At 49.4% G+C, this 17,395-nt stretch overlaps 1 protein-coding gene across 1 annotated transcript in view; it reads left to right on the forward strand.

Moving 5' to 3' along the window:
* Nucleotides 1-17,395, forward strand: part of noc4l (nucleolar complex associated 4 homolog) — an 81,212-nt gene that overhangs the window by 19,754 nt on the left and 44,063 nt on the right. Inside the window, exons 5-8 of the mRNA XM_072466982.1 lie at nt 2,189-2,338; nt 2,435-2,537; nt 6,368-6,402; nt 10,164-10,214. Coding sequence (XP_072323083.1) covers nt 2,189-2,338; nt 2,435-2,537; nt 6,368-6,402; nt 10,164-10,214 — 339 coding nt within the window. The remainder of the gene's footprint in view (nt 1-2,188; nt 2,339-2,434; nt 2,538-6,367; nt 6,403-10,163; nt 10,215-17,395) is intronic.

Below are 17,395 nucleotides of genomic sequence, written 5' to 3' on the forward strand. Positions count from 1 at the left end.
CCCGCTAGATCCCCCGCTAACGTAATTACTCCCCCCATGTTGCTCCCAGAAGTCAGCAAACTCTGGCCGACCTCGGCTTCCCCCCGTGACCTCGGCTCGCACCGTGCGACGCCCCCTCCTTCCTGCTTCTCTATTCCCGCCATGATCATCATAGCGCGGGAACCAAGCCCGCGCTTCTCCCTTGGCCCCGCCCCCAATGGCCAACGCCCCATCTCCTCCACCTCCCCTCCTCCCCCCATCACCACCTGTGGAAGAGAGAAAAGTTACCACATCGCAGGATTAGTACATAAAACTCCTCTTTCCCCCCTTTTTAACCCCCCTCTTCGCCCCCCACATTCGCCCCACCACTTTGTTCAAACGTTCTTTTTAATAACCCGCTCATTCCAGTTTTTCTTCCACAATAAAAGTCCACGCTTCATCTGCCGTCTCAAAGTAGTGGTGCCTCCCTCGATATGTGACCCACAGTCTTGCCGGTTGCAGCATTCCACATTTTATCTTCTTTTTATGAAGCACCGCCTTGGCCCGCTTAAAGCTCGCCCTCCTTCTCGCCACCTCCGCACTCCAGTCTTGATAAACGCGGATCACCGCGTTCTCCCATTTACTGCTCCGAGTTTTCTTTGCCCACCTAAGGACCATTTCTCTATCCTTAAAACGGAGGAATCTCACCACTATGGCTCTGGGAATTTCTCCTGCTCTCGGTCCTCGCGCCATCACTCGGTATGCTCCCTCCACCTCCAACGGACCCGCCGGGGCCTCCGCTCCCATTAACGAGTGCAGCATCGTGCTCACATATGCCCCGACGTCCGCTCCCTCCGCACCTTCAGGAAGACCAAGAATCCTCAGGTTGTTCCTCCTTGCGTTGTTCTCCAGTGCCTCCAACCTTTCCACAGGTTTCTGATGTGCCTCATGCGTCTCCGTCTTCACCACCAGGCCCTGTATGTCGTCCTCATTCTCGGCTGCCTTTGCCTTCACGACCCGAAGCTCCCGCTCCTGGGTCTTTTGTTCCTCCTTTAGCCCTTCGATCGCCTGTAGTATCGGGGCCAACAGCTCTTTCTTCATTTCCTTTTTGAGCTCTTCCACACAGCATTTCAAGAACTCTTGTTGTTCAGGGCCCCATGTTAAACTGCCACCTTCCGACGCCATCTTGGTTTTTGCTTGCCTTCCTTGCCGCTGTTCTAAAGGATCCACTGCAATCCGGCCACTTTCTCCTTTTTTCATCCGTATCCAGGGGGGATTCCCTTCTGGTTTACCGCACAGTGTTTTTAGCCGTCAAAATTGCCGTTGGGGCTCCTATCAAGAGCCCCAAAGTCCGTTTCACCGGGAGCTGCCAAAACGTGCGACTCAGCTGGTCATCGCCACACCCGGAAGCCCATTGCAGTGTTAATGTAAGCCTACTTGTGTCAATACAATCATAGAATTTACAGTGCAAAAGGAGGCCATTCGGCCCATCGAATCTCCCTTGGAAAGAGCACCCCACTTAAGCCCACACCTTCACCCTATCCCAGTAACCCCACCTTTTTTGTGGACACTTTAGGGCAATTTATTATGTCCAATCCACCTAACCTGCACATCGGGGGCAGCATGGTAGCACATGTGGATAGCACTGTGGCGTAACAGCGCCAGGGCCCCAGGTTCGATTCCCCGCTGGATCACTGTCTGTGCGGAGTCTGCACGTTCTCCCCGTGTGTGCGTGGGTTTCCTCCGGGTGCACCAGTTTCCTCCCACTGTCCAAAGACGTGCAGGTTAGGTGGATTGGCCAGGATAAATTGGCCCTTAGTGACCAAAAAAAAAGGTTAGGAGGGGTTATTGGGTTACGGGGATAGGATGGAAGTGAGGGCTTAAGTGGGTCGGTGTAGACTCGATGGGCCGAATGGCCTCCTTCTGCACTATGTTCTATGTACTATATCTTTGGACTGTGGGAGGAAACCGGAGCACCCGGAGGAAACCCACGCAGACACGGGGAGAACGTGCAGACTCCGCACAGACAGTGACCCAAGCCGGGAATTATACCTGGGAACCTGGAGCGGTGAAGGAACAGTGCTAACCACTGTGCTACCGTGCCGCCGATGATGATCTTGCTGTGGCCGGCACTGCTCAGGTTGTGGGGGCAGTTCACAGTGTCGTTATTTCAAAGCCCCGCCTTCTGTCTTCAATCTGGTAACTTTCACACCTGTCCGTTCCCTTTCAGTCGCTGGTGGATACTTTGATCCAGGTTGAAAGAGGTGCCTCGTCCCTGCTCTCCCGATTTCAGGAATATTTAGAATACGAGGATGTCCGTTACTACGTGATGGCCTTCGCCGCTGAACACATCCCGAGAGTCATGCAGAGCTCAAAGGGGGTAAACCTGCACACTTTCCAGTTAATGTTCTGCTCGGTTCTAAACCCTCCAACACATCATTGCAAGTTGACAAATTCCTCCGTTCTCTCTGTGTAGGATTTGCTTCCCGTTTTTCAACAAAACGCATTTGCCCTTTTGTCCTCCATCCACATGCCGGGCGAACAGAGTGAACTCACAAACTTCCTTGTGAAGCAGCAAAGTAAGTTTTGTTGTGTGATGAAGCGCGGGTTACAGAGGGAAACATTTTGGATTGAGGAAGAACTGGTATTCCCCAAAAGCCTTGGGGTGGGTTCCTCTGATCAATATTAGCACGTTTCCAAATAAAGTAAGACAGGTTTCGGAGATCAGGGGCGGGATTCTCCCCTACCCGGCGGGGCGGGGGGGTTCCGGCGGGATGGAGCGGCGGGAACCACTCCGGCGTCGGGCCGCCCCAAAAGGTGCGGATTTCTCCTCCCCTTTAGGGGCCAAGCCCTCACCTCGAGGGGCTAGGCCCGCGCCAGAGTGACTTCCGCTCCGCCGGCTGGCGGGAAAGGCCTTTGGCACCACGCCACCCGGCGGCAAAAGGTCTTCGCCGGGCGACGCATGCGCGGGAGCGTCAGCGGCTTCTGACTTCATCCCCGCGCATGCGCAGGGGAGAGGGTCTCTTCCGCCTCCGCCATAGTGAAGACCATGGTGAAGGCGGAAGAAAAAGAGTGCCCCCACGGCACAGGCCCGCCCGCGGATTGGTGCTAGGCCACCATGGGGGCACCCCCCGGGGCCGGATCGCCCCGCGCCTCCCCAAGGACCCCGGAGCCCGCCCGCGCCGCCTTGTCCCGCCCTTCAAAAGGTGGTTTAATCCACGCCGGCGGGAGAGGGTTGACAGCGGCGGGACTTCGGCCCATCGCGGACGGAGAATCGCCGGGGGTGGGCCCGCCGACCAGCGCGATTCCCGCCGACCGGCTCGGCGCAATTCCCGCCCCCGCCGAATCTCTGGTGGCAGAGAATTCGGGACACGGCGGGGGCGGGATTCACGCCAGCCCCCGGCGATTCTCCGACCCGGTGGGGGGTCGGAGAATCACGCCCCAGGTTCAGCTCTAACTTTTTTTTAAAAGGGATTTTTCACTTTTATCCCATTCCCCGGTCCTTTCTGATGACCCCTTACTCGGCGATGCCATCATACCTTTCAATTGGGCAGCACGGTAGCACAGTGGTTAGCACTGTTGCTTCACAGCGCCAGGGTCCCAGGTTCGATTCCCAGCTTGGGTCACTGTCTGTGCGGAGTCTGCACATTCTCCCCGTGTCTGTGTGTGTTCTTTCTCAGAGCTGGTGCAGACTCGATGGGCCGAATGGCCTCCTTCTGCACTGCAAATTCTATGATAATCTATGAGTCTGCGTGGGTTTCCTCCGGGTGCTCCGGTTTCTTCCCACAGTCCAAAGACGTGCAGGTTAGGGGGATTGGCCACTGTTCTATGTTCTGTGCTAAATTGCCCTTAGTGTCCATAGAAGGTTAGGTGGGGTTACGGGGATAGGGTGGAAACGTGGGGAAGGGGTGGAGGTGTGGGCTTGGGTGGGGTGCTCTTTCCAAGAGCTGGTGCAGACTCGATGGGCCGAATGACCTCCTGCTGCACGGTAAATTCTCCGATTCTATGATACTCCCCAAGAAAATATCCTCATTTTTAACACCTCAGTTGACTCTGCCATTCTGGAGCAGTGAGTTAGTTCTACAATCTCACCACCCTCTTCTGCAGAGTATTTCACTGGCTTTGGTTATCCTGCATCTGGATCCTTCTCCTAAATGGAAGGGTCATCCCCAATCCGTCATCTCCCATCGTGAGTCTGAAAGAAAGACTTGCCGCTTTATGGCGCCTATAACAACCGTGTACATTTCCAGCCAGCCTTGTCGTCAGTGGCACGCTTTTGAAGTGCGGCCGCTGACGTGGGGTGGGGAAAGCTGAAACGTCGGAATTAGATCTTCCCTCAAACTGCATAAATTCACCTTGTTTCACGGCTTCATTTCTAGGCAGGCCCGTCCGAGGTTGCATCACCTCCCATCGAAACCCTCTACCTGAATAATTGTGTATTACCCCATCTACGCTGGAACCCTCACTTATCCCTGTTTTCCTTTGAAGTGTTTGTCGGGAGCCTGCCTTTCCAACTCCGTGCCTGAGTTCAAATTTTTAACAGTGTCTCCCACACTCGCAGTGTGCAATACAAGGTTGTGAAACGGTGGCTTATCCTGAGAACCCCTAACCTCTTGAATTTTCTCGCCAAGACTCCTGAACCCGGTGGCAATTGACAGGTGTTCATCAATTCTCAGTAATTCTGTGGGATTCAGCACTGGCGTGAGAGACCGAGCTTTACCTGAGTTTGCAAGCTGTGACTGAATTGGTTGGACGCGAATTGAAACATTCCCTGTGCGGCAGATCAGCAACCTATCACGAGCACAGGGAGGACCCCGCAGCATTGATCTGCGAGGTTGGAACAGGGACATTTGGGCTGTGCACCCTGCAAAGGTGGTGGCTGAGTGTGGAGGCGTACAGCTCTGCATTTTAACACCTCCGCCACCGTAGGTTTGAGGCTTTGTCCAGAGGCTTCAGCACAAAGGCCGTGCTGACACACCAGTGGGGTATCGAGGGAGTGCTGCATTGTCGGAGCTGTTAAACCTCCCTGCCCTTTCCAGTCGCTGTACAAGATCCCACAGCACTATCTTAAAGAAGGGTGGGGGGGGGGGGGATTTGCATGTGACTAGGCAAATGTTTATCCTTCAATTAATGCACTGGAGTATCTGGTCATTATCACATTCCTTTTTTAAAATAAATTTAGAGTACCCAATTCATTTTTTCCAATTAAGGGGCAATTTAGCGTGGCCAATCCACCTACCCTGCACATCTTTGGGTTGTGGGGGCGAAACCCACGCAAACACGGGGAGAATGTGCAAACTCCACACAGACAGTGACCCAGAGCCGGGATTCGAACCTGGGACCTCGGTGCCGTGAGGCAGCAGCGCTAACCACTGCGCCACCGTGCTGCCCTCATTATCACATTCCTGTCAGTGGGATCTTGCAGAAATTGGCTGCTGCACTCCCCACATTACACCTCTGGCCACACTTTGAAAATACTCAGCCCCGAATGCGAAAGATTTAGGATGTCCTTTGTTCATTAAAGGTGCTATGGAAATGAAATCCTTTATTTATTTGAGCTAAGATTAATTAACATAAATTTAGAGTACCCAATTATTATTTTTTAAACATTTACTGTAAATTAACATTGTGTTGCTTTGAGATAAAGTAGGATAATGGGATCATAGAACGATTGAATCATAGAATGTACAGTGCAGAAGGAGGCCATTCAGCCCATCGAGTCTGCACCAGCCCTTCGAAAGAGCACCCTACTTAAGCCCACATCTTCACCCTTTCCCAGGAACCCCAGCCAACCTTTATGGACACTTAAGGGGCAATTTATCATGGCCAATCCACCTAACCTGCACATCTTTGGACTGTGGGAGGTAACCGGAGCACCCGGAGGAAACCCACGCAGACACGGGGAGAACGTGCAGACTCCGCACAGACAGTGACCCAAGCGGGAATCGAACCTGGGTCACTGGCGCTGCGAAGCAACAGTGCTAACCACTGAGCCAGCGCACCGCCCTAACTGGACAAACTTCAGACTGTTGCCAGGAATCATTCCATCACTTAAGTTGAACTCGTGCAGCAAGCTCCGGGGAGACTGCTGGAGATTCGGGGGGTCTTATCCAGGAACCTTGTTGGGATCGGTGTTAGTTGGGGAGAGATGGGTTGAGTTACAGCTTTTTTGCTTTTGCGATCAGGGTGGGTTTAGATGGGTTGAATGGCCTTCCTCCTCTGAACTCACCATGTGTTGGGACCTTGGACTTGGATAAATTCCGTGCTGGAGAAGATTGCTGCTCAGTTAATAATTAAGCTCAGAGGAGGGGGACAGCGTCTGTTAAAATAATGATATTTATTTTTTCTGAAATCGTCAAAATCGATTGGTTGCAGGAAGGTGTTAACATTGAAATCTCTCTGTTTGCAGATAAACATGATGTGTGGAAAGCGGCCAGACTGAAGGTGCTGTTTTTATATCGAACGCTCTCATGCTGACACAGGGAGTCCTAAAAACAGCTCCCTTTCAGGGAGACCAGGAGATTCACTACTACCATTTGTACAGACCCCACAAACCTGTTCCCTCAGATCATGAACTTGATCTGATGCTTATGTTATTCTCTAAGTCTGAATAAAGATTGTAGACTTCCAGTTAACACAAATACTTTATTCAGCGGGGTCGTTCTGTTTCCAGAGCTTAACTAGATATAATACAGTCAAGAGGTATGACCAGTGAAGCTAAGGTAAACTGCCTATGCTGAGCTGTCTCTGTCTGCTGCTGCTCCCGAGCCCTGTGCTTCTCAAAGAGGCGGATCCTACCTTGGGCTGGACCCTTTATACCCGCCTCTGATGCTGCCCTCTGGTGATGCTGTGGCTGTTACATCTGTCCGTAGTCCCTGATGTATGTGCAGATGTATGTACAGATGTACAGATCACTGCAGTGCTTACGGCGTCCATTAAGTTGCTTCGCTGCCCTGCCTTTGTGGGCCTGGCTGCTTAATCTTCCTGACAGCTCAGACTTTGTCAAACCCTTCCCTGACTCGTAACGTGTCCGCCACGCCCAAGACCCTTGAGGCATTGCGTTTCAGAACACCTATTCAGAACGGAACCCTTACTCCTTGCAAAAGCAAGGATGTTATTGTGAGCCCTTGTGTAACACTGGTTCAGCCTCAACTGGAGTACTGCTCCCCATTCTGGGACCACATCTTTCAGGAAGGATGTGAAGAATTTAGAGAGGTTGCAGAAAATTTCACGGGAATGTCCCGGGGGTGAAGGACTTCAGTTATGAGGCGAGATCAGAGTAGGCGGTTGTTCTTGGCAAAGAGAAGGTTGAGAGGAGATTTGATCGATGCTTTCAAAATCATGAGGAAGCAAGGCAGAGCAGACAGGACGAACCTCTGCCCATTGGTGGATTGGTCAAGAACGAGAGAGCACAGATGTGATTGGCAAAGAAGCAACAGCAACAGGGGGTGCATCATTTTTACACAGCAAGTGGTTAGGATCTGGAATGTACTGTCTGTGAGTGCGGTGGAGGCAGATTCACACAGCGAGTGGTTAGGATCGGGAATGCACTGTCTGTGAGTGCGGTGGAGACAGATTCACACAGCGAGTGGTTAGGATCTGGAATGCACTGTCTCTGAGTGTGGTGGAGGCAGATTCAGACAGCGCGTGGTTAGGATCTGGAATGTACTGTCTGAGAGTGTGGTGGAGGCAGATTTGACAGCGAGTGGTTAGGATCTGGAATGTACTGTCTGAGAGTGTGGAGGAGATAGATTCACACAGCGAGTGGTTAGGATCTGGAATGTACTGTCTGTGAGTGTGGTGGAGACAGATTCACACAGCGAGTGGTTAGCATCTGGAATGTACTGTTTGAGAGTGTGGTGGAGGCAGATTCACACAGCGAGTGGTTAGGATCTGGAATGTACTGTGTGAGTGTGGTGGAGGCAGATTCACACAGTGAGTGGTTAGGATCTGGAATGTACTGTGTGAGTGTGGTGGAGATAGATTCACACATCAAGTGGTTAGGACCAGGAATGTACTGTGTGAGTGTGGTGGAGGCAGATACACACGGCGAGTGGTTAGGATCTGGAATGTACTGTCTGAGAGTGTGGTGGAGACAGATTCACACAGCGAGTGGTTAGGATCTGGAATGTACTGTCTGAGAGTGTGGTGGAGGCAGATTCACACAGCGAGTGGTTAGGATCTGGAATGTACTGTCTGAGAGTGTGGTGGAGGCAGATTCACACAGCGAGTGGTTAGGATCTGGAATGTACTGTCTGAGAGTTTGGTGGAGATAGATTCACACAGCAAGTGGTTAGGATCTGGAATGTACTGTGTGAGTGTGGTGGAGGCAGGTTCACACAGCGAGTGGTTAGGATCTGGAATGTACTGTCTGAGAGTGTGGTGGAGGCAGATTCACACAGCGAGTGGTTAGGATCTGGAATGTACTGTCTGAGAGTGTGGTGGAGATAGATTCACACAGCAAGTGGTTAGGATCTGGAATGTACTGTGTGAGTGTGGTGGAGGCAGATTCGCACAGCGAGTGGTTAGGATCTGGAATGTACTGTCTGTGAGTGTGGTGGAGGCAGATTCACACAGCGAGTGGTTAGGATCTGGAATGTACTGTCTGAGAGTGTGGTGGAGGCAGATTCACACAGAGAGTGGTTAGGATCTGGAATGTACTGTCTGAGAATGTGGTGGAGACAGATTCACACGGCGAGTGGTTAGGATCTGGAATGTACTGTCTGAGAGTTTGGTGGAGATAGATTCACACAGCAAGTGGTTAGGATCTGGAATGTACTGTGTGAGTGTGGTGGAGGCAGGTTCACACAGCGAGTGGTTAGGATCTGGAATGTACTGTCTGAGAGTGTGGTGGAGGCAGATTCACACAGCGAGTGGTTAGGATCTGGAATGTACTGTCTGTGAGTGTGGTGGAGACAGATTCACACAGCGAGTGGTTAGGATCTGGAATGTACTGTCTGTGAGTGTGGTGGAGGCAGATTCTCACAGCGAGTGGTTAGTATCTGGAATATACTGTCTGTGAGTGTGGTGGAGATCGATTCACACAGCGAGTGGTTAGGATCTGGAATGCACTGTCTGAGAGTGTGGTGGAGATAGATTCACACAGCGAGTGGTTAGGACCTGGAACGTACTGTCTGAGAGTGTGGTGGAGGCAGATTCACACAGCGAGTGGTTAGGATCTGGAATGTACTGTGTGAGTGGTGGAGGCAGATTAGCACAGCGAGTGGTTAGGATCTGGAATGTACTGTCTGTGAGTGTGGTGGAGGCAGATTCACACAGCGAGTGGTTAGGATCTGGAATCTACTGTCTGTGAGTGTGGTGGAGGCAGATTCACACAGCGAGTGGTTACGATCTGGAATGCACTGTCTGAGAGTGTGGTGGAGACAGATTCACACAGCGAGTGGTTAGGATCTGGAATGTACTGTCTGTGAATGTGGTGGAGGCAGGTTCACACAGCGTGTGGTTAGGATCCGGAATGTACTGTCTGTGAGTGTGGTGGAGGCAGATTCACACAGCGAGTGGTTAGGATCTGGAATGTACTGTGTGAGTGTGGTGGAGGCAGATTCACACAGTGAGTGGTTAGGATCTGGAATGTACTGCCTGTGAGTGTGGTGGAGGCAGTTTCACACAGCGAGTGGTTAGGATCTGGAATGTACTGTCTGAGAGTGTGGTGGAGGCAGATTCACACAGTGAGTGGTTAGGATCTGGAATGTACTGTCTGAGAGTGTGGTGGAGGCAGATTCACACAGCGAGTGGTTAGGATCTGGAGTGTACTGTCTGAGAGTGTGGTGGAGGCAGATTCACACAGCGAGTGGTTAGGATCTGGAGTGTACTGTCTGAGAGTGTGGTGGAGGCAGATTCACACAGCGAGTGGTTAGGATCTGGGATGTACTGTCTGAGAGTGTGGTGGGGGCAGATTTAAACAAAGCTTTCAAAAGGTGCAGTAACCATTCTATAATTATGACAAAACTGAAGTAGCCAATTTCCCCTGGAACCTTGGGAGTGACATCCCGAATATCAGTGATTCCTGGGTGTGAGAAAGGTGGGAAACTAATATGGGAAAAGAGAAACCCTTTCACACCTGTGCTGTGACTAAATGTGTGCTGGAAAGGGCTAGTTATGCACTGTTTGTCTGACCTGAGCAGCCACTTGGCTTGCACCGACTGCATTGTGTCTCACACTGATTTCCACATTCTCACCAACAGGAGCACCGAAGAATATTTGAGCGGCTGTGGCTGGCTTTCCTGAAACACAAAGTAAGTTCCATCCAAAATAATGTTTCCTGGGAGAGATATCTATTAACGCATTTGCAGGCGGTGTGCTCTCGTTTGGCAACAAGGTCGTATTTCACATGTCCTTTTCACACCTGCAGAGTGTCTTCATTTCCATGTCTTGTTAACCACAAAATCGAAGTCGCAACTCTCGCTTGACTCTTCCTTCCTGCCACCACTCTTGTAACAACTATTTACCATTACTTCGTAATCAGAACCGAGTTCGAAGTTAAAACGTCCGCCTGACTCTGCCTCCTTACCAATGCTCTGGTGACCGAAATCAAAGTCAAGACCCTTGTCTGACTCCTCATCCTTACGATCACCTAATGTCTGAAAATGCTCCGGATCTGGGTCATTAGATATATGATCAACAACTGTCAACACCTCTTCCTCTGAGTCATTCACTGCCCAATGAATTTTCCTAACTCCCGCATGCCCTGATGTTGGCATCTCATGTGCTAACTGCAGTACTTCCTTCGGACGCTCTGTAATCACCTTCACTCCCGTTAAATCATTCCCTAAAAGTACGTCTGCTCTTTTCACTGGGAATTCCTCAACTACTCCCAACATCTACTGGATCTGACACTAAATCACACCCCAAGTGCACTTTATACAGTGGAACTGGGGTGCAACTTATCCCATTCACAAATACCTCCGCTTTCACTGAACTCTATGGAGGAAAAAACAAATCCTTCTCCAGCACAGGGTTTTGAGTAGCCCCTGTGTCTCTCAAAATTGTTATTGAGTTGACTACGTCAGACAAGAAAAATGGGATGACCTTCCCCCGATCGCAAAACTGGCATATCTCTCCTCTACTTCATTCCTTACACCTGCTCCCACAGCAGTGTTTACCTCTGGTCTCCTTGGTTGAGTTAACACTACAGTATGTGCTGTAATATTCTCCACTTTCATTCCCTTATTCACCCTTTTAAACCTCCACAAGTCCCATGGGCTTTCCTTGTAACTTCCAACGTGCTGAATGAACATGTCCCACCTTGTTACACTGATGACACCTAGCTTTCCAAATCTCATTCCACCCGTAGTACCTTCCTTCCTGGTCTGAAGAGGAGATCTCGGAGCATTCCCAGGTATCCATTGAAAAATATTCAGGAAGATAAGTCCCCAGGGCCTGATGGGATCTACCCCAGAATACTGAAGGAGGCTAGAGAGGAAATCGCTGAGGCCTTGACAGAAATCTTTGGATCCTCACTGTCTTCAGGTGATGTCCCGGAGGACTGGAGAATAGCCAATGTTGTTCCTTTGTTTAAGAAGGATAGCAAGGATAATCCAGGGAACTACAGGCCAGTGAGCCTTACGTCAGTGGTAGGGAAATTACTGGAGAGAATTCTTCGAGACAGGGTCTACTCCCATTTTGAAACAAATGAACATATTAGCGAGAGGCAGCACTGTTTTGTGAAGGGGAGGTCGTGTCTCACTAACTTGATAGAGTTTTTCGAGGAGGTCAGTGGATGTTAACTATATGGACTTCAGTAAGGCCTTTGATAAGGTCCCTCATGGCAGACTGTGATGAAAGGTGAAGTCACACGGCATCAGGGTGAGCTGGCAAGGTGGATACAGAACTGGCTAGGTCATAGAAGGCAGAGAGTGCTTTTCTGATTGGAGGGCTGTGACTGGTGGTGTTCTGCAGGGATCAGTGCTGGGACCTTTGCTGTTCGTCGTATATATAAATGATTTGGAGGAATATGTAACTGGTCTGACGACACAAAGGTTGGTGGAATTGCAGATAGCGATGAGGACTGTCGGAGGATATAGCAGGATTTAGATTGTTTGGAGACTTGGGTGGAGAGATGGCAGATGGAGTTTAATCTGGACAAATGTGAGGTAATGCATTTTGGAAGATCTAATGCAGGTAGGGAATATACAGTGAATGGTAGAACCCTCAAGAGTATTGAAAGTCAAAGAGATCTAGGAGTACAGGTCCACAGGTCACTGAAAGGGGCAACACAGGTGGAGAAGGTAGTCAAGAAGGCATACGGCATGCTTGCCTTCATTGGCCGGGGCATTGAGTATAAGAATTGGCAAGTCATGTTGCAGCTGTATAGAACCTTAGTTAGGCCACACTTGGAGTATAGTGTTCAATTCTGGTCGCCACGCTACCAGAAGGATGTGGAGGCTTTAGAGAGGGTGCAGAAGAGATTTACCAGGATGTTGCCTGGTATGGAGGGCATTAGTCATGAGAAGCGATTGAATAAACTCGGGTTTGTTCTCACTGGAACTACGGAGGTTGAGGGGCGACCTGATAGAGGTCTACAAAATTATGGGGGGCATAGACCGAGTGGATAGTTCGAGGCTTTTTCCCAGGGTAGAGGGGTCAATTACTAGGGGGCATAGGTTGAAGGAACGAGGGGCAAGGTTTAGAGGAGATGTACGAGGCAAGTTTTTTACGCAGAGGGTAGTGGGTGCCTGGAACTTGCTGCCGGAGGAGGTGGTGGAAGCAGGGACGATAGGGACATTTAAGGGGCATCTTGACAAATACATGAATAGGATGGGAATAGAGGGATACGGACCCAGGAAGTGTAGAAGATTGTAGTTTGGTCGGGCAGCATGGTCGGCACAGGCCTGGAGGGCCGAAGGGCCTGTTCCTGAGCTGTACTTTTCTTTGTTCTTTATTCTCTAACCTGGCTACCTTCCTTCCTCTCACTCTCCCACTTCCTATCCTTTTCAAAATGATGGGGACAATGGTGCAACGTTTAAGTTTATGGATTAGCTCGTAATCGTCAGCCGCAATTGCTGTTTGCCGGCAGTTTGCACCCTCTGGTCTTCAACATGGCTTCTTATTATAAGTAGTTAAGTTAGGGAATTCTTAAACTCCTCTTAGAGAATGACCTCTCTCAGAGCTTCATAGGTAAGTTTAAACTAATATGCCAGGGGGGTGGGAACGATGCAAGGAGTCTGAGAAAGAGGGAGCAAGGACAAAAGCAAAAGGTGGAAAAGTGAATGAGGAAAGTGATAACCAAGGACAAAATTCAAACAGGGCAGGAGAGAAAAATATTGGCAGCAAGACAAGCATTGTGAAAAAGACAAACTGAAAGGCTCTGTGCCTTAATGCACGGAGCATTCGCAATAAAGTGGATGAACTAATCGCGCAGATAGATATAAATGGGTCTGATAGAATTGGGATTACGGAGACATGGCTGCAGGGTGACCAGGGATGGGAACTGAATGTCCCAGGGTTCTCAGTATTTAGGAAGGACAGGCATAAAAGAAAAGGTGGTGGTGTGGCACTGCTGGGTAAAGAGGAAATTAACACAATAGTGAGAAAGGATATTAGCTCTGACAATGTGGCATCTGTATGGGTAGAGTTGAGAAATAGCAAGGGACAAAAAACATTAGTGGGTGTCATATATAGACCCCCAAACTGCACTGGTGAGGTTGGGAATGACATTAAACAAGAAATTAGAGATGCATGTGATAAGGGAATATTGGTGATCGTGGGCGATTTTAATCTTCACGTAGATTGGGCAAATCAAATTAGCTACAATGCCGTAGAGGAGGAATTCCTGGAGTGTATACGGGATGGTTTTCTTGACCAATGTGTGGAGGAACCAACTCGAGAGCAGGCCATCTTAGACTGGGTACTGTGTAATGAGAAGGGAATCATTGCCAATCTGGCTGGACGAGATCCCTTGGGGATGAGCGACCATAACATGATAGAATTTTTTTATCAAGATGGAGAGTAAAGTAGTTGATTCGGAGACTAGAGTGCTGAATCTTAATAAAGGGAACTATGAGGATATGAGGTGTGAGTTGGCCTTGATAGATTGGGGAGAGTTACTTAAAGGGATGACAGTGGATAGACAATGGCAAACATTCAAGGAACGCAGAGAGGAACTACAGCAACTGTTCATTCCTGTCTGGCACAAAAACAAAGGGGGTAAGAGGGCCAATCCAGGGCTTACAAAGGAAATTAGAAATAGTATCCGATACAAGGAAGAAGCCAGGAAAAAATAATAGGTCTGAGGATTGGGAGCAGTTTAAAATTCAGCAAAGAAGGACGAAGGGATTGATTAAGAAGGGGAAAGTCCGAAAGGAAGCTTGCAGGGAACATAAAGACTGACATGAAGAGTTTCTACAGATATGTGAAGAGAAAGAGATTGGTAAAGAGAAATGTAGGTCCCTTGCAGACAGAAACAGGGGATTGCATAATAAGGGACAAAGAAATGGCTGAGCAATTGAATACATACTTTGGTTCTGTCTTCACAAATGAGGAGATAAATCAGATCCCAGAAATGTTGGAGAATGAAAGGTTTAGTGAGAGGGAAGAACGGAGGGAGATCCATATTAGTGGATAAATGGTGCTGGGAAAACTGATGGGATTGAAGGCGGATAAATCCCCAGGGCCTGAGAATCTGCATCCCAGAGTGCTTCAGGAGGTGGCTCTGGAAATAGTGAATACATTGGTGGTCATCTTCCGGGATTCTATAGACTCTGGAACTGTCCCTGCAGATTGGAGGGTAGCTCGCGTCACTCCGATATTCAAAAAGGGAGGTAGAGAGAAAGCAGGGAATTACAGACCTGTAAGCCTAACATCAGTAGTGGGGAAAATGCTTGAATCCATTATCAAGGACTTTATAGCGGAAAATTTAGAAAGCAGTGGCAGGATCAGTCAGAGTCAGCATGGATTTATGAATGGGGAAATCATGCTTGACAAATCTGTTGGAATTCTTTGAAGAGGTAACCAGTACAGTCGACAAGGGGGAGCCAGTCGATGTGGTATATTTGAACTTTCAGAAGGTGTTTGACAAAGTCCCGCATAAGAGATTATTGTGCAAAATTAAAGCGCATGGGGTTGGGGGAAATGTAATGAGGTGGATAGAAAACTGGTTGGCAGAGAGGAAACAAAAAGTAGGGATTAATGGGTCCTTTTCAAATCGGCAGGCAGTAACCAGTGGGGTACCACAGGGATCGGTGCTGGGACCCCAACTATTTAAAATATATATTAATGATTTGGATGAGGGAACAAAATGTAACATCTCAAAGTTTGCAGATGATACCAAATTAGGTGGGAGGGGGAACTGTGGTGAGGATGCAGGGATCCTACAGCCTGATCGGGACAGGTTGGGCGAGTGGGCAAACCAATGGCAGATGCAGTATAATTTGGATAAGTGTGAGGTTATTCACTTTGGAAGCAAATACAGGAAGGCAGATTACTACCTGAATGGTTGTAAATTGGGAGAGGGGAGTGTGCAGCGGGACCTGGGTGTCCTTGTGCACCAGTCGCTGAAGGTAAGCATGCAGGTGCAGCAGGCGGTAAAGAAGGCTAATGGTATGTTGGCCTTCATTGCGAGAGGTTTCGAATATAGAAGCAGGGAAGTGTTGCTGAAATTGTACAGGGCCTTGGTGAGGCCACACCTGGAGTATTGTGTGCAGTTTTGGTCTCCTTCTCTGAGGAAGGATGTTCTTGCTCTCGAGGGAGCGCAGCGAAGGTTTACCAGGCTGATTCCAGGGATGGCGGGACTGTCATATGAGGAGAGATTGACTCGGTTGGGATTGTTCTCGCTGGAGTTCAGAGGAATGAGGGGGAATCTCATAGAGAATTATGAAATTCTAACAGGACTAGGCAGGGTAGATGCAGGGAAGATGTTACTAATGATGGGTGTGTCCAGAACTAGGGGTCACAGCCTGAGGATTCGGGGTGAACCATTTCGGACAGAGATAAGGAGACAATTCTTCACACAAAGAGTGGTGAGCCTGTGGAATTCATTACCACAGGAAGTAGTTGATGCTAAAACATTGAATATATCCAAGAGGCGGCTGGATATAGCACTTGGGGAGAATGGGATCAAAGGCTATGGGGAGAAAGCAGGATTAGGCTATTGAGTTGGATGATCAGCCATGATAGTAATGAATGGTGGAGCAGGCTCGAAGCGCCAAAAGGCCTCCTTCTGCTCCTATCTTCTATGTAATCTCAACTCCCAATGCCATCTATTAAAATTGTTCTGCCCAACCCTTTCAAATTCTGCATAAGTCTCTCCCGGCTGCCGCCTCAAAGTCTGAGTTTGAATCTTCCCATAGTCTTCTTCCGAGAGAAAAGAGCCTGGTCTGTTCAATCTTTCCTGGTGCGTCTGACCACGCCTGGGATCATATTTGGGGCTGGTTTAGCACACTGGGCTAAATAGCTGGCTTTTAAAGCAGACCCAGGCAGGCCAGCAGCGCGGGTTCAATTCCCGTACCAGCCTCCCCGAACAGGCGCCGGAATGTGGCGACTAGGGGCTTTTCACAGTAACTTCATTTGGAGCCTACTTGTGACAATACGTGATTTTCATTTCTTTTCATATTTCTCCGGTGCCTCTGTGACCTTGTTCTCACGTGGAGACCAGAGCTGAGCTCAGTGTTCAACACCAGTTTAATATAACTTCTTGTGGGTGGTATGGTAGTGCAGTGGTTAGCACCGCTGCCTCAAGGCGCCGAGGACCCGGGTTACGATCCCGGCCCCGGGTCACTGTCTGTGTGGAGTTTGCACATTCTCCCCGTGCCTGCGTGGGCCTCACCCCCACAACCCAAAAAGATGTGCCTGGTAGCAAAACTGGCCATGCTAAATTGCCCCTTAATTGGGAAAAAAGAAGAATTGGGCACTCTAAAAAAAAAAATTTTTTAAATATAACCTCGTGCTGGTCTCTGACGTAGCTCTGCTTTAACATAGAACATAGAAAATACAGCACAGAACAGGCCCTTTGGCCCACGATGTTGTGCCGAACCTTTGTCCTAGATTAATCATAGATTATCATTGAATTTACAGTGCAGAAGGAGGCCATTCGGCCCTTTGAGTCTGCACCGGCTCTTGGAAAGAGCACCCTACCCAAACTCAACACCTTCACCCAACACCAAGGGCAATTTGGACATTAAGGGCAATTTATCATTGGCCAATTCACCTAACCTGCACATCTTTGGATTGTGGGAGGAAACCGGAGCACCCGGAGGAAACCCACGCAGACACGGGGAGGACGTGCAGACTCCGCACAGTCAGTGACCCAAGCCGGAATCGAACCTGGGACCCTGGAGCTGTGAAGCAATTGTGCTATCCACAATGCTACCGTGCTGCCCTTGAGAACAAATAAATCTACACTATATCATTTAACCGTAATCCATGTACCTATCCAATAGCTGCTTGAAGGTCCCTAATGTTTCCGACTCAACTACTTCCA

The sequence above is a fragment of the Scyliorhinus torazame genome, chromosome 1 (assembly GCF_047496885.1).
Source record: "Scyliorhinus torazame isolate Kashiwa2021f chromosome 1, sScyTor2.1, whole genome shotgun sequence".
Classification (NCBI taxonomy): Eukaryota; Metazoa; Chordata; class Chondrichthyes; order Carcharhiniformes; family Scyliorhinidae; genus Scyliorhinus; species Scyliorhinus torazame.